The 25,169-nt window shown below is 46.5% G+C and overlaps 2 protein-coding genes and 1 long non-coding RNA gene across 5 annotated transcripts; all 3 read left to right on the top strand.

The window, feature by feature from the left end:
• The first annotated feature begins 45 nt into the window (after window positions 1-45).
• EXOSC10 (exosome component 10) lies at window positions 46-15,959 on the top strand. Of its 3 annotated transcripts, none has more exons than XM_052792718.1 (25): window positions 46-201; window positions 1,720-1,856; window positions 2,291-2,414; window positions 2,915-3,019; window positions 3,274-3,439; window positions 4,213-4,324; window positions 4,617-4,692; window positions 4,820-4,930; window positions 5,361-5,504; window positions 5,825-6,015; window positions 6,745-6,901; window positions 7,553-7,701; window positions 8,034-8,084; window positions 8,871-8,982; window positions 9,649-9,699; window positions 10,236-10,314; window positions 10,477-10,598; window positions 10,916-11,011; window positions 11,657-11,731; window positions 12,216-12,303; window positions 12,540-12,613; window positions 13,167-13,335; window positions 13,813-13,874; window positions 15,113-15,186; window positions 15,770-15,959. In XM_052792718.1, exons 3-25 carry the CDS (start codon window positions 2,292-2,294, stop codon window positions 15,798-15,800), a joined length of 2,418 nt encoding a protein of 805 aa, XP_052648678.1. In that variant the 5' UTR covers window positions 46-201; window positions 1,720-1,856; window position 2,291; the 3' UTR covers window positions 15,801-15,959. The 3 variants fall into 3 exon arrangements, with proteins under 3 accessions (XP_052648678.1, XP_052648677.1, XP_052648676.1); XM_052792717.1 differs by lacking the exon at window positions 46-201 and adding an exon at window positions 681-872 and having other exon boundaries at window positions 10,516-10,598; XM_052792716.1 differs by lacking the exon at window positions 46-201 and adding an exon at window positions 681-872.
• A 17-nt stretch (window positions 15,960-15,976) lies between these two features.
• Window positions 15,977-17,775, top strand: LOC128144226 (uncharacterized). The gene is made up of 3 exons (XR_008236010.1): window positions 15,977-16,288; window positions 16,550-16,663; window positions 17,459-17,775. It is a non-coding gene; the product is annotated as an uncharacterized LOC128144226 (long non-coding RNA).
• Window positions 17,776-18,156: 381 nt separating this feature from the next.
• SRM (spermidine synthase) lies at window positions 18,157-24,765 on the top strand. The gene is made up of 8 exons (XM_052792844.1): window positions 18,157-18,379; window positions 18,574-18,694; window positions 19,037-19,129; window positions 20,344-20,497; window positions 21,353-21,436; window positions 21,775-21,920; window positions 22,845-22,967; window positions 23,555-24,765. Exons 1-8 carry the CDS (start codon window positions 18,234-18,236, stop codon window positions 23,570-23,572), a joined length of 885 nt encoding a protein of 294 aa, XP_052648804.1. The 5' UTR covers window positions 18,157-18,233; the 3' UTR covers window positions 23,573-24,765.
• Window positions 24,766-25,169: the final 404 nt, after the last annotated feature.

The following is a 25,169-nucleotide window of genomic DNA, read 5'->3' as shown; positions in this document are numbered from 1 at the left end:
TTTTTTTTTAAGGTTTCCTGTTGCCGTGGATTTGACTTGTCCTTTTCCTGCATCAGTTCAGGTGGTTGGCTATATTTCCCTTTTGATAGCAGCTGGACGCAAAATTGCCAAGAGTGAATGATGTCTGTCACTTGTATAAAAGAAACTTGAGCATACAACCCCTAAATTTTAGTTTCCAGCAGATGCGATGTCATCACTGCGGTAAGAACATCAGCTTTCTTGGTCTCAGGGTCACAGCCACAGCTTGAGAGAGACAGCGTGGGGTGCGTCACTGACCCGGCTGGGGTTCCGTGGGCTTCCCCAGCCGCTTGTGCCGGTGCTGCACCCCGAAAATGGGAAACAGGGAGGCGGCAGTCAGGGGCTTTGAGTGGTAATGCCCCTGGCCCCGTTCCAGGTACTGCTGTGGCTGCCGCAGGGACTGCTCTGTGGGCAGTCCCAGGGCCCCACGCGTGGGTGCTTGTGGAGGAAGAGGGCCGTGGGTCTCGCCCGTTTTAAGCCCTTGAGGGACGTCCCTCGGTGCCCCCCACCTCGGGGGCCCCCCTGTCTTCTCACCCAGGGGCCTCTTCCGCCACGCCGCAAGGGGGGCGCCAGAGGGCAGCCCTGGCGCCCTCTCCCCGTGCGCATGCGTCCCCGCCTGTTCCCCCACCCCACCGCGCCGTCGCCGGCCGCGTTCTCGCGAGAGCGTCTGAGCGTCGCGCGGCTGCGGGGGCAACATGGCGGCAGCCGTCGGTGGGGGGAGCGGCAGCGCGGTAGCGGAGAGCCCCGCGGGGCAGGAGGGGCCCCGCGGGGCGGCGGGGCGACCGGCGGAGACGGAGGGGGGTAGCGCGGCGGCGGCGCTGCCTGGCTTCGACGACGCCGACGCCTTCGTCAAGGTGCGCGGCGGCGGGGCCGGGGGCGGGAGCGGGAGCGGGGCGGGGGCCGTGCACTACCGCTCCCGGCGTGCCGTGCGCGGCTCGGGGCGTGCCGGGAGCTGTAGTTCTTTCCTTCGGGGGCTGCCTGAGGACCCCCGCTTAAGTAGGTGCCACCCGTGAGGAGCCCCCCCCCCGTGCGCGCTCCCCGCCGTGGGCGGCAGGGAGGGTGCGGGCCGCTCCCAGGGGTGCCGGGGACCAGAGCGGCCCGGTGGGGCCTGTCACCGCCCTGGGCTCGGGCCTCTGATCCTCGGCACGGCTCTGTAGGCGCACCGGCCCGGGGTGGGCTGTGTCGCCTTCCCGACGCGAATCCTTGAAATGTAGAGGAATCGGGTCCCTGGGGAGGGCCGTTGCTGGACGTGTGGCGATGGGCATTGTCCCTTGGATTGCAGATCTTAACCTCGGCTACCTGGTGTTTCGTCTGTGCACGCTCCTGCTTCCAAGAGGGGGAATGCCTCCCGGTTCTCAAGCAGGAAGCATTGCAGTTTTGTGGGGGTTTTTTGGTCAAAATAATAAAGTCATTATCTGCGTTCCTGATGATTTAACAAGCTTTCTTTCAGACCTTAAACACTAGACTGAGTTTTAAGTCTTTTTCTTGTTACCAGTCTTTCATCATTTTAAAGGTCTCTAAATGGACAATGTGAACTAAACTACTGTAAACTTACTCGTGTTGAAAAGTCCTACAATACTATATATTAGAACCACACGGTTCAAACAAGTTAGGCAAAATGCATTTCTACCAAATAATATCCTGGGTAAATGGAGGAACAAAATACTGAAGAAATGCTAATAGCATGGTATTCTTGCACAGTATGCTCTTGGCACAGTGGTAGCTGCGACAAAGGCATCTAATGGGCTTCCTCAGCCTGGCGATGAGTACGACTTCTACCGAAGCTTCCCTGGATTCCGGGCGTACTGTGAAACACAGGGTGACCGTCTCCTTCACTGGTAAGGAGGCTTTTGTGTCTTTGGGCTGTTGCTAATCACTTCCAATCCAAAAGAGAAGGTAGCACCCTTCTTCGGAGACTCCAAACTTACCATGGATAAGAAAATGGTTTATTTCACAAACCTAGCTTTAGCTACTTCTCTCGCACTTGACAGTTTAAGTAACAAGTTTAAAGAGGGCCTTTCATAATGATTTGGATGAAGAGCTGTGCAGAGAGCACAGGCTAATATAAAACACATTAGGCTATGTATTTTAAAAGTCACATGGTTCATAAATTAATTCTAGTGCTTAATGCTGTATAGGTGTTTCTTCTATTCACTGCTCATGCGATGTTATCTATAGGTACAGCATTTGATTTCTTTTTAAACTCTGAAGATGTAGAAAGTTGAAGAGAACTGCTTTCAAATTGCTAATAGCTGTACTGTTTTCTTGCAAGCATGAGCAAGGTGATGCAGTATCATGGCTGCCGTAGCCACATGAAAGATCGCAGCAAAGTGACAGAGCTGGAAGATAAATTTGATGTGCTCGTTGACTCCAATGACATCATTCTTGAAAGAGTGGTAAGCCAATTATTTCTGGATGTTCTTATAAACTGTTCAGTTGCCACAAGTTCTTTTTTCATTGCATGAATTTCAGTGGTAGCACTTTCACAGTTACATTTAGCGTTTACTTAATCTGGTGGTTTTCCTTTTTATTTTAAAAAGATTTCCATGTGCTAGGCCACTGGTCATAGCAGCTAAGGCAGATGGGTTATGGCCTAAAGAGAAGGAAGGTGTAATATATGACTTGTGAGGAAACTAAATACAGTTTGGCACAAGAACCTCACAGCTTGAGAACAGATCTGTAAGTTCATAGAGCTGCTTCTCTGAGGAAACTCTTCCTACCCTTGATGTTCAACATGCTCCTTCCACATTTGTCTGTCCCATGTTGCACAGAATTTGGGGGAAGGGGCTGTGGAGGTATCTACCTGTGTGACTTTCTTTATTCAGTCTTGACTAGAGTGGATGAGTGTGGTAATTTAACAGGTGTTTGGTTTTCACCTTGCTTTTCTGGAATTTAGGGTATTTTATTGGATGAAGCAGCAGGAGTGAACAAAAACCAGCAACCAGTCCTCCCTGCTGGGTTACAGCCGCCACAGACAATCATTTCCAGCTGGAACCGCAAGGTGAGGCCTCTGTGCTCAGTTTGCTCTGTTATCTTAGCTTTTTTCCCAGCGTTGGCACTACTGATTTTCCAGTGCAGTTGAGTAGTTAAATGTTCTGTCGCAGTTTTTTTACACATCCTAACTCACTCCCTCTTTTTTCCTTTTCCTCTTTATCCAAACTTGATTCTGGATTCTGTGTGCTTTCAGCTGCTATTTCAGTTTCATGTACACAATAGGCTTTCTTTTTTACCTGTGGCGTACCTTTTTTTAAATAGGCAGGAGAATACCACAAAAGAACTCAATCTGAAACCTTCCGACTACTTCATGCCAAGAATATCTCTCGACCACAGCTTAAGTTTCGGGAAAAGATTGACAATTCCAACACTCCCTTCGTACCTAAACTTTTTATCAAGCCAAATGCTTTGAAACCTTTGCCTGAAGGTAAGGGGTTTATTTTTTGTTGGGTAACCTATTGCGAGTATTTGACACAAATCTGTCCTCACAGCCTAGAGGAGAAGTCATTGATTGTAAAAACAAGTAACAGTAGGAGATGTTGACTATTTAGGTGTAGTAAGCTGTGTTGTTTACATATGTGTAATGTAAAGGTAGGTCAGCATACAGCAGCATCTTGTTTGTATACAGTAAATAATCCATTCCAAACATATTCTGCTGCTTCTCTTTACCACCATTGAACATACATGATGAGAGTCACTCTGGCAACAGAAGTGGTCTTGACTAGTCTAGTTGGCTTTACTGATACTTCTTTCTAATTAGGGAGGAGCACCAGGTGTATGGTTAGACCTACCTTTGGTTCGGGTGCTTTATCAAAGCTGCCAGCATAACATCCTGTCTCGGCAACATGTCGTTCTGCTGCTGGTGATTGATCCTTAGTCTGCACTGATGTGGTTGTACTTTTAGTAACTGGGAACGATTGAAAAATTTTTCTAAAGATTTTTCAATCTCCTTCCAAGCTCTTGAGCAGAACCACCTTGGGTCTTGCTTAACAGCAGCCTGGTAAAACCTAGCAACTGAATTGTCACTAGAGGTGCAGACAGAAGCCTTGCTGACAGCAAAAGCTGCAGGTCTAAATTGTTAAGATGTTTGAAACTTCATTATTTTAATAGACCTTGTGGTGGGGTGGAGGGGAGAGTTTAGTAGGCTGAGAACATGTTACGTGTGGGACCCAGTCCAGTTGTTCCATATTGGTTGTTCAGCCCTCACAAAAAGTGGACGGGAACGAAAGGAGCGCCCTGAAGACTTGGATGTGCCAGCTGCTTTGGCAGACTTCATACACCAGCAGAGGACGCAGCAAACTGAGCAAGACATGTAAGAAATTAAACTGACATCAAGGTGCTTGGAGTACCATTGGTGAACATGCACTTGTGTGGTCCCATTGTGCTGATGCTATTCATGTGTAACAGCTCTGCATGTGTTTGTGTCCGCACACTACGTTGTGTGTGATTTGCTTTAGACATCTGCAGTTATTTTAAAGCTATGCTTAATAAGAGACAAAATTTCTACTCAAGAGGGAAGCTGCCATAGCTCTCAAAGTCTCTGTGCTCTGGCTCCATGAAGATGACTGAAATTTAGTCTGTGCCTCTCTTCCTAATTTCCACAGGTTTGCTCACCCTTACCAGTATGAACTGGAGCATTTTTCTCCACCAGATGGAGTTCTCAAGAAACCAGAACCCCAGGTTGGTGCCCACATTAATTTAAACGTACTGCAGATGCGGTATATTTGACAAATTTCAGAATTGAGGGTGGAGGTCAGGGGTGGGAATTGACAGAGAACATACCATGCCTAATAATTTGCTCTGCCAGGTGTACAGGCCCATCAAGGAAACACCCTGTCATTTTATCACCACACTGGATGAGCTGGTAGAACTAAATGAAAAGCTTATGAACTGTAAAGAATTTGCCCTGGACTTAGAGGTAATCAAATTGCCTTTTCTGTTTAAAAGTTACATGTGTACTTTTAGTACCTAGGAGACCATTATATTCTTCTAGTCTGTTTTGTAGTCTCTCTTTCTCCTGCTTTTTGTACTTTCTGACATGAAAAGTCAGTTCATGACCCTGACCTGTCAGATGTTATCTAGAAGATTGAATTAAACTGGGTCAGTATTATAAGTTTTCCAATGGTAGTACTGGCTGCACACTTCATACTGAATTTGATCTTCTTTCAATTCATCCCATGTTTTTTTAAGTCATGTCTGTAACTGCAAAGAGAAAGCTTGCTCATCCAATTATCTTTTTCTTTAAGAAGTCCTCTGTTACTTTTTCTTCCTTCATTTGGCGTGCTGTTTGTTTTATAGTAATACTTTGTAATGGATCATAGCTTACATCTCTCTTCCATGTTTTTCAGCACCATTCCTACAGGAGCTTCCTGGGCTTGACATGTCTGATGCAGATTTCCACTCGAACAGAAGACTTCATTATTGATACACTGGAATTGCGCAGTGAGATGAACATTCTCAATGAGACCTTCACAGACCCTGCAATTGTGAAGGTCATCTGCCAAATTCACCAATTCACGACAAAATTCCTGCCGCTGCCCTTAGTTTAAGCTTTATTATAGTTAAAAACACACTGTGTACTCTGTCTTGGTCACTTGGCTCTGCTTTCATTGTAATTTGTTCATGTGCCTGTTTCCTTTATGTAAGTGGGGAGTTACTTGCCAAGTGTACGCATTTAGTAGTTCTGCACTTAACAGTGAAGGCCAGAGAGAAGAGAAATCAGGTCCTAGAGACATGAATATGAAACCACAGCACTGGCAGCCTGGAGTAGAAATGTTCTTCATATCATTCTCAATTTGTTTTGCTTTTCAAGGTCCTTCATGGTGGTGATTCAGATGTGGAATGGCTGCAAAAAGACTTTGGTCTGTACTTGGTGAACATGTTTGATACTCACCAAGCTGCTCGTCTCCTCAATCTTGGCAGGCATTCTTTGGACCACTTGCTAAAGCTGTATTGCAATGTAGATGCTGACAAGCAGTACCAGCTGGCTGACTGGAGGATACGGTAAAAACTGACCCCTTAAATGGGCTGCAGCTGCAAGGTAGCACTTATCCTTGTTTGTATTGTTAGAGCAGGAGCATGTTTCTAGTTGCAAGCCCCATAGTCGTAGGTTAGTCTCAAAGTGAACAAGCACAGCATTTACCTGGCTGTGCTTTAAGTTCTTTTACGAGTGTTACATTTTCCAGTGTTTCTTTAGAAAATGAGTTCTTTTGGGTAAATCAGGGAAGATTAAGTAATGAAAAGCTCCTGGAAGCTCACTTCTTAGGAGCAGCGCTTAACCACTGCGGTATTATGGAGAAAGTCAGTATTTGGTCCTCTAGAGCCCCCACAAAAACATTCAGTCGCCTACACTAGGTAGAGCAGTATGCTGCTGGGGCAATGAGCTTTGCCCTGCAGATGGACCCTGCACACCACAAAGTTCCCAGGCCTACTTTGTGTAGGCTCTGCAGAGGGAGAAGAGTTATGACATATACTATAGCAAGCAGTTCTGCCATCTGACTTAGCTACATGGCAATCCTGCTCTCCGGCATGTGGGCAAGATGCCATCTGAATTGGAGAGCGCACAGCATGTTACTGGTGTTGCCCAACAAATTCAGTAAGGAAACAGAAGAATTTCCATATTAGTTCTTGGCATGTTTTACGTGCGGTTTGCCCTAATATGCCTTTCAAGAAGAAAGTGACAGTTTGGCGGGGAAACTGAAATATATTAGTGTAATTTTGGCTCTTTTCCAGCCCTTTGCCAGAAGAAATGGTTCAGTATGCCCGTGATGACACTCACTACTTGCTCTACATCTATGATAAAGTGAGGGAGGCATTGTGGGAGAGGGGGAACGAGCAGCCCACTCAGCTGCAGGTTGTCTGGCAACGCAGCAAGGACATCTGCCTGAAGGTAAAGCTTCACCTGGTTGGATTACCTAGATCAGAGTACGGGCTTAGTAGGACAGAAAGTCCTTTGCCTGTTCTCTGTCTGTTGCATAGACACAGGTTTTTTTCCTCTTTGTGTGTCTGAAAACAGCTGTATAAACTCTGACTCATTTGTATGCAGTCACTTGTTTCACTAGCTAAAATCCTTGGATTCAGATGCCTTCTTGCTGTTTTTTGAATGCTAGCACTCTTTGGCCTCCCAATGCTTTCAGGTGTGTCTTTTCCAAGAGAGATGTTACATTTCCAGTTCTACTGGATGTTCCTAGAAGTTCAAAGCCTAGCTGGAGCTGCATTATGAGATAATTATATTATGCCTGTGGAAAATACTGTCTATGAAAGTAGGCCTTGTCTAATGTAGTAAAGCTTGAAGATACTGTATGTCTAAAGCTGCTCCTGGAGTTGGTGAGGGTGGTTTTCCCCTAAAAGTGGATGAGATGTATGTTTTTCAGGGATAGGCTCCTACCAATAGTTTAGGGTAAAAACTCCAAGACACATTGTACCCAAGTTTATTCAGTCCCCTTAAGTCCTTGTGAGATTCTATGTGTCTCAGTGAAGCAAGGCAAACTAGAGAGCACAAATCTTATACCGATCATGAGTTTCTTTTTTTCCTGCCCAGAAATACATCAAGCCCCTCTTTTCAGATGAATCCTACCTTGAGCTCTACAGGAGGCAGAAAAAACATCTCAACACACAGCAGCTAGCAGCATTTAGGTTGCTGTTTGCATGGAGAGACAAGATGGCGCGTCAAGAGGATGAGAGTACAGGGTAGGAAGTCTTTTGTTACAGACACTGGCTTAATACTTCAGTGAGTCTCTTGGATTGTGCCCCTCCCGCTTCCAAGGTGGAACCACTTTGTTACCTGTAGAAATTAGTGTACTACCTCAGGCTGCTTTTTACATGTAAGCATGTTATGTTATTAGTAAATTCTTACAGGTATCTAGATCAGCACTACTTAATTTCTTTTTAACTGATTTCATCTTTTCAGACCTTGTAATTGGGGCAGACTTTTGCACTTTTTTGGGGCAGACTGCACTTTTAAGGTATTTTTAAGAGTTTTTAACATTCTGTTACATTCACACCACCTCTTTGTGTTGTAGATACGTGCTACCGAATCACATGCTATTGAAGATAGCAGAGGAGCTGCCCAAGTAAGTTTTGTTCACCCTTGAGGAGTCTCATTTGATTTTAATATCCAGCAAGTCATTTCCTAGTGTGTAATTACTTCTGCAGTTGGTCCCTTCTTTCCAGCTGTCAGTACTGCTTTTCTTTATAGTTGTTCAGTTTGGAAGAGAAGTAAATAGCAATACTTCTTCAGAAGGGTCCAAACTTCTTCTGGGATACATCTCTCTCTGATTTTGTTCCACTAATAAAACACATTCCTTTGCATTGCTATATGTCACCCCCCCCCCCCCCCGAGATTCCTACAGTATTACAGAGCAAGAGAGAGATGAGTTCCCCCATAGCATTTATTTGGGGGGAGGGGTTCAGTTCCTAAAGGGCTGGGGGGGGGGGCAAGTGGCAGATCTTTTAGAACACCCAATTTATACAACATTTTCCTCAAACACTTGGCACTCATCATCTAACATCCATACTTGAGAATAATAAAAATGCATCTTTAAATGCAAGTCCACTGCTGGGCTAAGCTTCCATAGATGAATACTGAACAAGGAACGAAATGAAGATGGGGACAGACAGACCAACCACAGAAAAGATAAGTGAGAGGAGAGCTGAGTTAATGGTTTCTCCTTATCTGCACAAACCTGATACAGAAGAATTTTTCATCCCAGAGAATAAACTCTGACAGATTAATCTGACTTGTCTTATTCTGTCACAGTCAGGACCATGGTTGTACCTTGTTGCATGTCCTTTGAATGCAAATGCCTAACATATCAGCCATAAATACAGCACACTGAATTTTTCTCATCTCTCTTTAGAGAACCCCAGGGCATCATTGCTTGCTGTAATCCAGTCCCACCACTAGTTCGCCAGCAGATTAATGAATTGCATCTTCTCATTCAGCAGGCCCGGGAGATGCCTCTTCTCAAGGTAGGAGTATCTTGTACCACACGAGAGACTCATCACTTGCTTTCCATAAGCCAGGGACTGGAGCTAAATGGTGACCCGTGATGATGTGTATGCTGAAGTTTGCTTTTTGAACACTGAATATAGTGTTCTGTACTAGAGCAGAAAGATATATTGCAACTTCTTGCCTGTCTGTTGTCTGCTTTGTACTGGCTTACACACAGTGTAGTTTCCTGGAGACCTAGAGCAGTAAAAGAACAGGCACTACTTGAACAGGGTGCAGTTGTCCGTCTTATATCGCACATCATGTTTGCCTGCGTGAGGAAGAACTGGACCTTGGGGAATTTGTTGGACATGTAAATGGATTCATAAATCTTTTACAGCTATGGAGAAGCAAAAAAAAAAACCACCCTAGGTGTAAGAGGTTCATTAGTTAAAATATATCATCAGCATGTTGATATTAATACAGTCTTCCTCCTCCAGTGAAGCAAAACCATGTGAGCATGATGTCCTTTCTGTATGAGGTGTTTAAATGTATCCATATACCAACACTGCAGAAGAAGAAGAATTCATGTAATTTTATTAACCTGCTAGCTTGTAATGAATGTGTTGAAAACATTGATAAGGAGGCCAGCCTAGAAGAAATAGGGCAGATGCATTTAAGTGACTTGCCTTTCTCGCCCATTCTAGTCGGAGGTCGCTTTGGCAGTCAAGAAGAGAGCGCCTCAATCCAACCCTGAGGTACCGTTTACGTAATATTTGTTACCTAATGTCTTAAGCTTTAAACTCAGAAACAAATATAGCAAAGTTCCAGCTTCTCATCCATTTTACAGGTGTCTCTGCTTTAGCTTAATGTTACTTTTCTGTGCTAGACCCATAACGTTACCAGCTGTAAATTGGTATTTTACAAACCACCATAACAGCAGCACTTAAGGCTTCATCAGCAAACACTCTAGCTGCTGGACAGTTTCATGTGTGTTAGTCTATATTGACTGATCTGTAAGAAGAGAAGTTTCAGATGCATTTACTCTGACTCGTTTACTCTTCTTGTGCATAGGAAGTAAAGCATCTCCATTAGCCGGTGGGTGTTTGCACAGATAGCCTTTTGATGCCAGATGCAATGTGCTCTGGCAGGTGAGCTATATTAAGAATATTCAGTCTCTGAATTTCACCCTTTTATTTGAATTTTCATTAATGTGTCTCTGCAATGTGTGAAAACGTATACAGATTCACAGAGTAGTGTATTAATGGTGTTTACAATTTGAATCTCTCTGCAGAAGCTGGAGAATACCTTCTTTGGACCCCATGACAGTTCCCAGATTCCTATGGTTGATTTTCAGAACAGCTCTGCCTTGGGTAATTTGGACTTAACCTAAAAACTGTGCTACTAATGACATGATGTGGCTTTGACATGGGGAAAATAGCAGCCCTGAAGAAGCTTTCAGTGAAATCTCATTGCACAAAAGAGCAGTAAAATACACGAGTATCTAATCAAAATTTTGTCGTCTTCTCATGTAGAGCCTGCACCAATTTTGGAACATGGTTGTCTCTTTTCAGACAGTGAGAGGACAATGAACATTCAGGGTGTTCAGCCAGAGTCAACATGTCTTGTTGCTACTGCCACTGTCAGCATATTCAGTGTAAGCAACGTGTTTGTGATACTGTCATTATTTAAGTATTAGTAAACATACTTGATAATTTGATAAAACGGTGTGAAAAGTGTTGCAAGAAATAGTAAGGTGGGACATGCATGGAAATGACACTGGCTTCCTGTCAACCATATGGCCTACATACGCTATGACAACTAGGTTAGGAGGCCAGCAAGTTAATTGCATCTCTCTGGAGGGTTACTGCCATTAGTGGAGTTTCAGATAGAGTGAGAAATAACATGCATGAAATGGCAGTAACCAAAACCAAAAATTACTAATGTTCTTTTTTTTTTTTTTTTTTTTTTTAGGAATGTGATGAAGGTGAAGGAAATGAGAAGACTTTAACCACTGCACAGCAGAAAGCTCAGCGTATAATGGAGTCCTTTGAAAATCCATTTAGAATGGTAAAAGCTCCCAATAAATATTTGTAGTGGGACTCATAATCTACCTAGTGCAGAGGATGCTCTCCGCTGTTTTTCCAGGCATATGCAAAAGAGCTTGGTACAGCATCAGCTGCTGCTCTCTTACGGGAATCAAGAGATTGTCCTTGCAAAGCGCACACGTGTGGACTTGTTTTCAAAACACATTGAAATGCCTCTTAGTTATCTGTCTTTCTACGTAGTAAACAGACCTTTCACTGTTTTTTTTCTTTTAATCAGGTTTGAGGTTTTTTAAATTTGCATCACATTTTCATCTCTACTTTATGGCTAGAGTTAGTGAGCTGATTTTATTCTTCTAATAAATCAGAAGAACAATAGGAATAATTTGTTACAGATTTGGAGTGGCAAATTACTAGGAAATAATATCAAAACAACTTTTTCTGGTGAGTGGTTGGGGGTTGGTTTTTCAGGGGGTTTTTTGGTTGGTTTTTCTTTAATGTTTCTCTTGGCCATAGTTGTGGTAATTTTTCTTTTTCCAGAAGGTGTTCTATCTGTAGAATGCTTCTTAAATATGAACTTTGTGATTTGGAACATTTTAAGCAGCATTTTAGCAATGCGCTAAATGTCATTTGCTGTGTTTAAAGCAAAATGGTTTTCTCCTCTCCACAGTACCTACCTTCAGAACAGAATCCAGCTTACGTCTCACAATCTGCAAAGTTTGACCCGTCATCAAAAATTTATGAAGTAAGACTCGTGCTAAAACTTCCTGCCAAGTAGTACAAAAGAAACAAATAAGTATATTATTTTCCCTTGGGAACCTTAGCAATATAGAATTTTTTTTTTCTCCTTGGATTCTCCTTAGAAAAAGAATATAAGTTTTGAGAAACTTGACATGTTTCTGAATCTGGAGTTCATTGTTTCTGTAGCATTCATATCCTTCGAAGAACCAGGGATTGGAGACATTCCACTGTATATTCCCTGTCTGTCAAAGCTACAAACTACTACTGAAGTCTGTATCTGCCTTTGTTCTCATGGCTTGTTTGTAGCTCAGAACCTTTAAAGCACGTGGTTTTACTTTACCTGGTGCAGCAGATCTTAATCTCTTTTACAATCCAATTTGATCTTTTGTACTCTTAATGAAGACCAGCGTGTGGTAGCAAGTTTATAAACTCCCTTTTGCCATAAAACTTCAAAGAAGGTGATCCCAGGTAATTTTTTTTCATTGCAGATCAGCAATCGATGGAAGTTGATGAGTCAGACACAAGTACAGAAGGAGTCCAAGGATGAAACGAAAAAGAAAGCAGCCCAGCAGTCAGGTACAGCCATTCTTCCTTTCCTCAGTGTGTTGGCTAGTATGCTTTTCCCAATGCACATAGGTTGTTTCCCAGTTACAAGAAAACCTTAGATGATGGATTCCCTGATGGATGAGATTGTTTGATGAAGATTGTACTCTATTTAATTTGAGACTTGCTACAAGCTGGTTTGCCTGCTTTTTCAAAGCTCCTGGTTAACTTACCCTGCTTTTTACAGTAATGCTTGTTTGTTTCCATAGCTGCTCGTGACCAGGCACAGAAGGTGTATAAAGAGGCAACAGAAAATATTGTGTCTGTTCGTCAGCAAGCTATGGTATGTCATTGAATTCCCTACTTCCAGCCTTTGCCCCTCTTGACCTTTATAACAGAGTTCAGAACGAAACCCTGAGCCCTATAACTGTGAAATACCTGAATGTTAGTCTTTTGATAGAGGTCTCTCTGTGGTTCTGCCCTGTGTGTAGCAACAGGCCCCTAGCAACTGTGCTGTGCAAATCTTCGCATCCCTCCATATCTTCAGCAGGGAATGTTTTCCGCTGCTGCACCTCTCTGCTCCTCACTTGCCTAGGTTCCCCAAAATCTGCCTGTGGGGCCACAGCAGATCTCAGCCTGTAGTGTCCTGTGAAATGAAAAGTTGGCTTTTTATCTGAAAAGTCCCTGCTGTGAGGAAAAAAAAAAAGGGAGTTTAGGCCCAAGGAAGAACACAGTGCTTTTTCCCCACACTATTATTGCCACAGGCAATAGCTGTCACTGGAGCCTGGGTCCACTGGGCAGTTCATTTGCGTGCTGGTGTTCATGTCTACACAGAGATGTTTCACTCTCCTCTCCTGAACTTGTCCTTGTTTCTATTCTGTGGGTTGCTTTCACAGCAGGAACAAGCTAATAAGAAGAGGGAGAGAGTCATGAGTGAAACGGGAACAGAGTTGCCAAAACAAGAGAAGAAACGGCCAAAAGCCTCCCAGCAACCAGAGGAGCTGGAAGCACCAAAGCAGTTTACCCCCTTTGATTACAGCAAGTCCAACTTCAAAGTGTTTGCGGGTAAGATCAGGATCTCTTGCTACGGTGCTGCAGGCTGTGGAAAGTGTTGCCAGCTGAGCCCTGAGAAGGCTGTGTGTGAATGTAGATGCCAAGGCAGTACAAACTGTTACAAGGCACTTACCTTACAGTGGGGAAGTACTAAAAGAAATTAATTTGGGGAATGTACAGTTCAGCATCCCTTTTCCGAAACAAAATCCTGAAACCGTTGGCCATGGGGATTGTGGATTTGGATTTTGCTTCTTTTCTCTGTAGAGAAAGTCATCTGTTTAATTGGACCCCAGGAACTAGGAGGCAAAGGAGATTTTACTCCTTTGTAACAACTATCTATTCAAAAGCATCTCCTGCCCTTAAGAGACTGTTCTGGTTTTTAGCATGTGGGAGACTGCAGTGAAACCTCCTTATCATCAGAGGAACACTGTGGAATGTACTGTTCTTCATGGAAAATTTTAGTGACAGCTTCTCTCCTCTCTCCCTTAGGAAGCAGCAAATCGAAGCAGTTGCCACAGTTTGATCCTGCCAAGCAAGCTTACACAGGCAAGGTACAGGCATGTCATGAAGGAAGGAACAGAAACATTGGTGATAGCATGTACCCAGCTGGGGAGTCGCTGGGGAAGGCAGATGACTTTTTCAGGATCTGCAGAATGTTCCCTAACAGCACTTGGTACTGAGGTGCAGCTTCCAATCACAAGGTCATACTTTGTATTATAGCCTCTTCCCATTCAGGAAGAGCTTCCTTGGGGCACCTCGGCCTCTCTTGTTTCCCACCTCTTCATACATTGTTCACAGCTACGCCTCCATACATCACAGGCGCGACACTTAGACCACAGCACGCCACCACAAATTCCCAATACCAAATTCAAGGCACTCTCAAAAATCTCAAAGTCAGTCTAGTTATTCCAGGCCATGTCAGGTCTGCTTGTTGCCCACATTCTCCACCAAGCACTGTCATTAGGAAAACAGTCTCAGCTCAGAGCATTTTTACTTAATTTATTGCTAACTGAGATTGAGAGATTGAAGAAAAGAAAGAAAACATAAACAATCAGTCACATACTTAGGGAAACCTGTGACCAGCACAGGGCAGTTCCTGTGTCGTCACCCCCCCCCACCCCAGGTCACCCCTGCAAATCTGGGTTACCTAAAACCCACCACGTGTACCCTGCATAGTGCTCATGCATGGAGCGTTTGGATGCTGATGTGTGATGTCAGTGGGCATTCAGGCATGAAGTAATAGGTTGCCCATCCATGAACTCATGGGGCGCTTGAGTGTTAATTTTAGGTTCTGAAGCTCATTTCTCTTGTTTCAGCCTCTTTCCTGGGCATGCTGCCTTCCTGCGTATTTAACTGGAGGGCAAATGGTACCAGGGATCATCTTAGATATTCATTAAAAATCATATTTTAGAAGCTAACAAGTTTATGCCTGATAGTGTAGGAAACAGTTTCCTGTGCAATCCCTTTGCTATGTCAGTTGAAACTTGTTTCAGGAGGAAAAAAAGAAACCAGTCAGTGAATTTGGGACAACCTGTACAGATCTTTCTGTCTAGATGGGTAAGATTTGTCATCAGTGAGGTATTGTGCCTCACATGTCAAGGTTAGACCAGCTCAGATGGATTCAGTGCAAGTGCCTGTAAAGAAGTCCTAAAACATAAAGCTCACAGTGTAAATGAGCAGTGTTCCTTTAAGTTGGAGGGACCTGACAGCACATGAATCTCATGGAATATACTGTCTGGCAGGTACCTCACTGTGGTGATGGTGGTGTGTTTTTTTTTTTCCCCTGCAGAAATTTGCTGGAGCTAACAAACTTCAACAATCTGGAAACCGAAGCATGTCCTACCTGTCGGGGAAAGCTGATAGGTGTGTTGTCAGCCTGCTCTCTCATCGCAGTGGTGGAGTGTTTTCACGCCTGTGCCCTGGAGCTATGGGCAAAGCATAGCTATTGTCCTCTATAGCTGTGGGAGCTTAAGCACATGTTTAATGGGAAGAGGTTGCGTCACAGCTTGACGTCAATTAAAAGGGGGGGGGGGGGGAAAAACCTTAGTCAGTATTAATGCAATCAAAGACAATTCTGGGTGGAAGGTTTGAAATGCTGAGGTAAAAGTTTGTGTTAATAGATGTGGGAGTCACTTTCTTTGGCCACAAAGATAGGTGGAGGTGGGGAGAACATTTGCCTAGCTTGGGAGGAAGATAAATAACAGTACTGCCAAATATGAACATTCTTGTTCTGAATAGATACTTAACGTGTAGCTTATGAGGCTTGATCCTTGTGTATTATTTAGTCATAAAAGAGCAACGCTACATGAGGGCAGCACTGGAGGTCGAAAGGTTCTGTTTGCATCATGACCCTTTCTCAATAGAATCATTGTAACCTATTGTAGGTTTTCAGTCTTGAGTGAATTTAGAGCAAGAGTTAAAGTCTTTCTGTAACCATCTTTTGCAGGGGTTCCAGGCACCACTGGCCAAAGAGATAGTCCTTGTTACAGGACCTGTGGGAGTTGCTGCTGAACAAAACAATAGTCAGAAGTATTGTTGCCATGGGAAGGCAAATACCGGTCATTGAGCATTTTTTGTACAGAAATGTTTTTAAACCCATTAAAATCCTTTTTTTCCCAAAAGGAAAAACATCTTAATTTATGTCACTTTTATTATATTCGCATTGGGTTTTTTCTAATTATACTCACAATGTTGCTTTGTTTCTAATTTTGACAATTTGTCCTGTGTCCTCAAACACAGTTAGGCTAAACTTCTCACTTCTTGGAGTTGCTTGAAGTCCAGAACCAGCCTGTCAGTGAAGTACAAGAGGAACCTCTTGGCATGTCTAAAGCCAGCACAAAAATAATAGGTTCAGTAGATGTGACTGAAACCCCAGCAGTCCAGAGGAGGAAATAAGGCTGGACTGTCTTTTCTGTTAGATCTTGCTTACAAATTGAACTGCACAGCTCATCTCTTACAAGACAAGGTAATATGAAAAATGATGTGTTTACCTGGCAGCGTTTGTGTATCTTTAAGCAAAGATTTTATTTTAGGGGAAAAAAAGAGGGTACTTTTTGGATCAGAGACCAGTGGTTTCACCATAAGTTACAGAGTGAAAGCAATAGCATTAGGTAGAAGGTAAAAACACAGAGTTCAGCCTTGGGTTGGGGAAAGCCAGTGAGGTTCTGTGCTGCAACTGAATCTCAGTACAGCTATACTAACATGTCAAAGTTTTAAATACCTGCAGTGAGTTATCCTGAAGTCTCTGTAGAAAGGGTGTCAGCCCATAATGTGATGGATGGATGGCAGAGCTTATTCTAAATGCTGACAGCTGAAGGCTGGTAATGCTGCTGTGGAAGAGGTAAGCAACATTACAGTTTAATAGTTGGGAGTACTGAAGGGTAGGGCTGAGGTGACTTTGCTTAAAGCCACATTAAATCAGCGGCAGAGCTGCTTCCTGGATTACTGGTCACTGTGCTGACCAGTAGATCTTGCTCCCTTTCCCAGAGGCCTTGTCTTTACTCTGTGATTTCCTTTTCTGACTAAGGATTTTCCATTCCATGCTCACCTGTTTTGGCAGTGACAGAATTTACTTCTCTGACTGTTAGGCTAGGTGCAAGGACTGAGTGGGTAGTGGTAAAAACTTCCCTCTCCGTTCCTAACCTGAGGGCTTTATTATACGAAGACTGTGAGGAGGTTTGGGATTTTGTTTGTTTGTTTGTTTTCAATCTTTTCCCATGTTTCTGGCGAGTAGGGAGCGGAAGGAACAGAGGAGGGGTTTTCCTCCTTAGGTATCATAGTGTGAACAGTGCCAACTGAGCGGCATTGTAATGGTGGAACAGAGTCCCTTTCTGCTCATAAAATCTGCTTGCATGGCTGATTATTGGAGAATGTTTTTGAAAAGAGGCAGTTAAGTAGCAATTGTCTCTAAGTGCATTTGCAGGGGCTGCCAATTCCCCTTCTTGTCAGCTTTGCCACTTCTGGTATTTCTGTAATGAGTGTCACCAAAAGCCCCACTGGCTGCAGAGATATTAAAATTTCTGTAGTTTCTTTAAATCTGCTACGTAAAATTCCATGCAAGGTGACATTTCAAGGATGATCTGAATTTTAAACTTTTTCTGTTTGCCTGCTACGAGTTGCAGTTTAACTGCCCTAGGTTTTAAAAATGTCTTCAGTGGAAGTGACTAGCAAATCCATGCTTGCTTGATTCACCTGGTTACACCTATGAATCAGACGAAGTTGTAGCACTAGAATCCCATAATCTAAGACTATTTTGCAACCGTGCAGCAGTTTGTTCGAGGAGATCTCTGCATAACCCGGCTGGAGAGCTACTCTTGGCGAGTTTCTCCCAGGGTCTGCCCTCCGCAGCACGCACCGCGTTTTGTAACGCTTCCCGGTGCACGCCGGGGCACAGGAACGCTAGAAGGGAATCTGCTTTTACAACGTCTAACCCTTAAAACCTCCAAATGAGACTTTTTTTTTTTTTTTTTTTTTTTTTGCGCCCCCCTCCCCGAGCGTTGTTAGTCACTCGCGTTTCTGCGGCCGGCGGAGCTTTGCCTTTGTGGCGCGGAGGGGCCGCGGGGAGCCGGCCGCCCCCTGCCCGGGCCGGGCGCGTAGTCACGGCAGCCCTAGCGTGGGGAGGGGGCGGGGGACGGACGGACGGACGCGCCCTTCCACCGCCGGGGCGAGGGCGGGGGGGTGGCTCCGCTCCGGGCGCGCCACCCCACGTGGCCTCGGGGCGCCGGCCGTTCTACCCTGCTGGCGCCGGCGTCACCGCCGCCTTGGGCCAATGGGGGCGCGGCGGCGCGCGGCCCGCCAATAAGGGAGCGGCGGCGCGCGCGCTGGCGGCCGGGGGCGGGGCGGCGCGTGGGCCCCTCTGCTCGGCTCCCGCGCCGGCGGGGTCAGGCGGCGGCGGTGGCGGCCGGGCCGGGATGGAGCGAGGCGCGGCGGCGCTGATCCGTGAGGGCTGGTTCCGCGAAACGTGCCGGCTGTGGCCGGGGCAAGCCATGTCGCTGCAGGTGGAGGAGCTCCTGCACCACCAGCGCTCCCGCTACCAGGAGATACTCGTCTTCCGCAGGTGCGGCGCGGACGGGAGGGCGGCCCCGGGCGGCGGCGGCGGCGGCGGCGGCGGCGGCGGCGGCGGCGGGGGGGCGGACGGGCGGGCTCGGCGCCCAGCGCCATGCGGTGGGGCCTGGCGGTGCTGGGAGGGGGCGGAGGAGCGCGGGCCCGGGGAGCGGGCCGGCTCCAACCCCGCTTCCCCGCTCTGCCCAGCACCACCTACGGCAACGTCCTGGTCCTGGACGGGGTGATCCAGTGCACGGAGCGGGACGAGTTCTCCTACCAGGAAATGATCGCCAACCTGCCCCTCTGCAGCCACCCCGACCCCCGCAAGGTGAGTCGTCCCCGGCCCCCTCCGCGGGGTCTCCCCAGCCGGGGCCCGTGAGCCGGCCCCGGGGCCCGCAGACCGGCCCCCCGTCCTCCCAACCGGCCCCGTCAGGGCTGCCGCGGCGAGAGCCCGGCGTGGGCCGTCATTTCTGGTGCACCTACGCTCGGCGCTTGACAGAGAGTCGCGGTCAGCCCTCCTGGACCCCCGGAGCACATCTCCAAGCGCCGGGGCAGGACGAGCCCGGCGGGCTGCTGGGTTTCGAGCAATCCTCTTTAGGCCGTGCCGTGAAAGTTCCTTCCGTGAGCCGACCCCGCTGATGGCCGGTTTTTCTGCCCTCTCCTCTCCCAGGTGCTGATCATCGGTGGCGGTGACGGGGGAGTGCTGCGAGAGGTGGTGAAACACCCAACCGTGGAGTCCGTGGTGCAGTGCGAAATTGATGAGGTGCGTTGGGCTCCCAGCTGCCTGGAGGTGCCCCCGGGGCTTCGGTCGGACGGGCAGGCTGCCCGGCAAAAAGCAGCCCTACTTAACAGCATCCACGGGAGCTGCTGCTTCACCTGCTGTCCCTTGTCAGTAGAGAGTGCGTTTGCTGCCGGTTCTGCTGGCGTGACACTGACAGCGCCACCTTTTTGCCTTACGAGTCATCTACGTGGCAGCTGGCTGCCTCTTTCATGTGATTTCTTTCACACACATACGGCAGAGGCCCTTCCAGGCCAGCGTGGGCCAAACATGGGATCTGGAGGAGGAGAGCTCTGGCTTTGCGAAGGTGCTGCTTTTCCTTCTTCCCCAACGCAGAGCAGAGTGCCGCTCCTGCCAGAGGAGGATGGTGGCTTTGTTAAGCAGGCTCCTGTGACTGAAAGCAGGAAATAAGCAGGGGGTATTTGTTTCTGTGATAGATGGGCTGGTCTTCCTCCTCCTATTGGTCAGATTGTTTTGATATTTTACTTTCTTAGAAAGTTTTGCTGTCTCCTCAAAGTGAGGCTGTATTAGGAATGGGAAACGCTGCCGTACAAGACTGTGTACGCTGTGTGCCAAGCTAAGTAGGCATGTGTGCCTGGTTTTGAACAAGCACTGCCTGACACCAGCATATTTTTTTGTTTCTGCCAGCTGTGAGAAGCTGGTAGTGTTCAGTACAATTGCTGGGCCTAGAGCAGTGGCTGTCTAACCATTTTAAAGAGAAAACTGCGTCTTATGTGGGGATTGATGTAATGACTATAGAGCAGAGGTGGAAATATTTCTCACCTTGCATCCAGAAACCTGCTGGCGTGGTTTTATTTAGGGAAAAAAAAAAAAGTCCTTAGCTGAGATCACCTCTGCAAGTGATGTCCACAGGGAAAAGGAGCACAGAGCAGTCAGATCTGTAATTGTATTCTCTTAGTTCCTCAGGGAGCTTTTGAAGCTCTAAGTTCTTCTTGTTGAGTTTGGCAAGGACAGACCAACAGTGTCACTGAACCCTGAGGCCGTAGGAAAGGGTTGAGTGTAGCTTGTTGGCTAAAGATGCTGACAGCTCTTGAGGATCTAGCTAGTGTGTTGGATCTGTGCTGAAGTCATGGAAGGAAATGACTCATTGTGCTGTTCTTTCAGTTGCAGCTGCACAGTAGCCTGAGAAGTAGCTCCTCGTAGCCCCCGCTGACCCACTTGTGCTCTCTGTGTTGCAGGATGTGATCCAGGTATCTAAGAAATACCTCCCAGGGATGGCAGTGGGATATTCCAGCGCTAAGCTGACCTTGCATGTGGGAGATGGTTTCGAGTTCATGAAGCAAAATCAAGAAGCCTTTGATGTGATTATCACGGACTCGTCTGACCCCATGGGTAAGAATTCTGGCCATAAAAGGGTACTGCTTTCCACACTTCTCCTTTCCTCTTCTGCCTACCTCTTGGAAGTAATGCTAGCCTGCCCAGGCTCCTTTCAAGTGAAAAGACTATCACTGACTTGGTTGTTTTGGTAGAGAAAGGAAAGGATGAAGACAGGAAATTGTATTAGCAAGGCTTCAAGCCAGCTGTCATGTTTCTCTCCTCAAAATTCAACTCCAGCAGCTATTGCTTCTGACAGAGAATTGATCCTTGAGTCCAGTAGTCCCACAGGGGATACAGCACCACACTGGCAAAGACAGCTTTGCACATGTGCCCGCTAACGAAGCAGCAGCTCATGTGCTGTCAGCGTAGCTACCTAGCCTAAAGACGGCTGTGGTGAGATTGGTGTATTTCTGAAGGGGAAAACTGAGGTAGAGAGGGACCAAATGTACTCATGGCACCTTGTTTTAGGGACCTATCAACAAGTGCCTGAGTCACCTTTGCTCTTGCTATAGTCAACGCAAAGAGAGGTGTCTCTAAAAGGCAGTGTGGAGCAGGAGTTCTGTTTAAAAAATGCTCACTGAAGCAAGAGGCAGCTGCTAGGACTTTCTTTGATACAAAGGTCCTGGGCTTGCTGGTTGAGCAAAGCTAAAATCCTGATGGTTTTGCTGTGCCAGGTGCATGCTGGGGTTCACCCAGGGTCAAAACTTTTTGCTTCCAGAATATCTCGCAACACTTGTGATCACTGAAAAGCCATTTGAAATGTCACTTTTCCAGTGCAGTCCCTGTGCAGCTTGGGCATTTGGAAAACTCTCAGAAGCCTACCATCTTAGTCTCTCTATAGACATATCTCTTTACTCACTTTTCTCTCAGGTCCTGCAGAAAGCTTATTCAAAGAATCTTACTACCAGCTGATGAAGACAGCCCTGCGAGAAGATGGGATTCTTTGCTGCCAAGGTGAGGATGCTGTCTCTGGGCAGAGACTGATGCCAGGTCATTGCATGCAATGTGTGAGGCACAAAGGGGACTCTCTTCCTGGGGAGACATGATGCAGGGAGTGAAATCCATTTCAGCTCCCAGGTACAGGAGTGCTTTTGATCTATATACGTCAACTTGTTAGCTGCTGGACTGCGCTTAGTAAAACTGGCGTAAGGGTCTTATCTTGCCTTTGAAACCGCATGAGCTGTGCGGAATGGAGCAGGTTTGGACTTGGAACCACTGTTAACCTGGCACAGGCCTGTGCAGAGAAGAGGGGCAGCTCTCACCTTGCATCCTGTCTTCCTTTCTCCCTGTAGGTGAGTGCCAGTGGCTGCACCTGGATCTCATTAAGGAGATGCGTCAGTTCTGCAAGTCTCTGTTCCCTGTTGTGGAATACGCCTATTGCACCATCCCCACATATCCCAGCGGGCAGATTGGCTTCATGCTCTGCAGCAAGAACCCAGTGAGTTTCAGGCACCTGAAGTGCCCTTTTCCACTCCCTGAAAGCACCCGCAGAGCCTGCCTCAGGCTGTCCCTTACAGAGCTTGAGCTGTGGCACTGAGCTCTCCCAGCTGTGGGGCCTCTAGACTCATGCTGGGCCTTGGCTCCACCAGCCCAGGGCTCCAGAGCTGCAATGCAGCTTGCTCAGTGCTGAATGAAGTGCAGAATTGGCCAGTAACATAACCACTTGCCTTAGAAAAGGACACGATTTTCTCTCTAGTATAACAAACTTGGAAGGTAGAAAGCCACTACCAATTTCCAGAGCCTGTCAAGGCTTTGGCTTATTGATGCTGGCTGTTATGAAGTGACCACCTGCTTAATAAGAGTCGGCTTGCCACTGGTAATCTGCTCATACAGAAGCCACCAAGTGAGAGTCAGTGTTAGGATGTGGGCTGGTAACTCTGTGTCAGACCACTGAGGTCTGCTCTCTTCCTAATCTGCTGCATTACAGCAAGCCTGTAATGCAACTGTCACGTTGGTTTAGGGAGCCAGCGGCACTTCTGCTGCTGTATTTGATTTATCTGGGGCACTGGCAGCATGCACTGTGCCTCAGTTAACGCAGACGTGGATTCTGCTCTGAAGAGCAAAAGCCTTGCTTCTTACATGCTCAGGCACAATCTGACAGCTTCATCTGGCACATGGCTCACACACAGTCTGACCTCATACACTGACATCTGTGAATAAGGGCTAGTCACACGAGCTACAGAGTGTAAACTCCAGCCCTTGGGGCTGGAGCTGTGCAGAACCTTTGACCTCATACTGGAACAGAAAGTCATCTGTTTTCCTGCGAGTCCTCTCGGTTCTCTGCCATGAATCAGGATGCCTGTCACACAGCCTTTTGCTTGTTACCCAAACGCTACAGAGCTATCTGGCTTCTTTTTTGCAGAACACAAATTTCCGGGAGCCTGTACAGCAGCTCTCACAGCAACAAGTAGAGGAGAGGAGTCTGAAATACTACAACTCTGACATTCATCGGGCAGCTTTCATTCTGCCAGAGTTTGCACGGAAGGTAAGCAAGGCTGTGCTGCTATTCCTCCATCAAGGATGAATTATGACTTTTCTTCGGCAGGAGTGGGAGTATAGAGGACTGAGGATTTCCTGCAGCCCTAAAGGCTTCTGTGGGCAAGTTGGAGCAGGACAGCATTTTGTATGACATAGCAGAGTATGAGTCAGTCTGAGAAGGCTGGAGTTCAGTTTGGAACTGTTCTTTGTGTTGATGTCCCATACCTTGATGGCAGATCACTCCTAATTCACCTACCAAAACTAAGTCCAAGAGCCTGCAGAACTGGTGTTTCCCATTGGAAAGCTCCAAAAGTCTTGGATAAAATGTGGCTGTGGCTTGTAGCGCAAACCAGAGGGTAAAGAAAGGATGCTCTAGCATAGTTCAGTCTGCCTTCTTGAAGGATAGTCTGTATTTCTGCATCATTCCATCATCTCCTAACTTGGTTGCAACTTCATGTTCCAGAAAAAAAACTTAGAGTGTCCTAGGAATGAAGGCAAATGCCCTGGTTGTGTTTCAGAGCCATATTTCTGTTAAAGACTGGTAGAGCTGCAGCAGGTCCATCCTGACACTTTTTTGTCTTTGCCTGTCTCCAGGCCCTGAGCGATGTGTGAGATTGAGAAGCTGCTTCCTTCCTTCAAGTTGGACCTTGAGATCGTCAGTGATGTGGCTGGGACCTTCCCAGCAGACTGCAGATTTGCTCTCCACTGTGTGGGATTGTTTAACCCTTTGCCAGCCAACATTCCCTTTGATGATGTGTTAAAGATGATGGGGCATAAGCCAGATAAGACTATTGAAAAGGTCCAGTGACTTATTGTGTGAGGTCAAAACTGTTCTTTCCGGTGCTGGAAACGTAAGATGTCTTTTTCCTTTCTCTCCTCCCTGCACCCATTCTAAATTCTCCCCTCCCTGTGCCCCCCCTCCTACCTCCACACCCTGCAACTGACATGATGTATTTATAACTGACATGTATTTCTGTCTGGTGATCTTCTGAAACCTGGGAAGAGTCCAGAAGGGTCACTGACTCAGCCTTAAGCACAGAGAGCGAGAGCTTTGTGCACAAAGTTAGCTTGCTCTCTCCTCATAGGAGCTCCCTGCTGCTGAGACGTTTTGACTGGTAATGGGTCTGAGCCTTCATGTCCCACTGCCCTTCTGCGACACCTGCACTGTTCTGCAGCACAGTTGGAGAAGTCACAGTGCAAACTGTTGCCATTCACAATAGGTCTCCCTCCAACCCTGATGGAGTAGCAGTATTAAACACCAGCCAGGCAGGCTGGCAGCAGTCTTGTGGCTTTTTTTTTTTTTTTTTTTTTTTTTTTTTTAAATTGGTTGGACACAGAAGTGCTGAGGTACTGACAGGCTGACTCCTGTTCTTACCTCTGCCATCAGAGTGGTTCCAAAGAATGTTTATCAATATGGTGATAGGCGCTTTATATATATAAATATAAATATAAATATATATATATATATAAAAAACAAACCTTACATCCATTGCCTGCTGTTAAGTACTGATGCTGGGGAGTCAGCTGTGCTGACAAATCTCTTATCTCAATCATGCTGAGATGCCTCAGGCCTGGGTATTTGCTAGTCCTTAGGAGGCATCATTATTTCTAATGCTGCCCCCAGAATCCCCAGATGCATAAGTTGTTTTTTTGCTGTACTCTGTTGTGAGATGGATCTGCCTCCACTTTACTTTTGTTTTAAAGACTCCGTACCACCGCTGTGCAGTGGGTATCTTCCCAGCACAACCACTGTACAGTTGTCACTCCCTTGCAATCAATTAAACACTTGGCTCTGGTTAAGGTGACATCAGTGTGGGTTGGTGTCCTTCTTTGGAGAGAGTGTGGGGGTGGAAACAAGAGATCCTGAAAGTTTGCTGTGCTTGTCAGAAGACATCCAGGGGCACTCTATAGTTGGTCTGACTTCCTCTCTCCCTTGTCTCTAGGGATGACAATTTACCATCAAAAATAAGCTCTGAAGAGTGATCCCATTGCATGTTTTGTATTGTAACCTGACTGCATAATAGCTCCAGCTTCTGTCATCCTCTATGCTGCAGAAGTCAGTACCTTCTATCCAAGCTATTCCCTAGTCCAAATGCTGCCTCTGGTACAGCCTTCCAAGCTGTTTTCTAGCTGCCCATCTCCCTCCTAGTGTCATGTAATTCCTGTCAATCACTGGCCCCACTCCGTTGCACCATCCTTTCCTCTGCAA

The sequence above is a fragment of the Harpia harpyja genome, chromosome 7 (genome assembly GCF_026419915.1).
Source record: "Harpia harpyja isolate bHarHar1 chromosome 7, bHarHar1 primary haplotype, whole genome shotgun sequence".
NCBI lineage: Eukaryota > Metazoa > Chordata > Aves > Accipitriformes > Accipitridae > Harpia > Harpia harpyja.
This window is presented reverse-complemented; position numbering and strand designations above follow the sequence as displayed.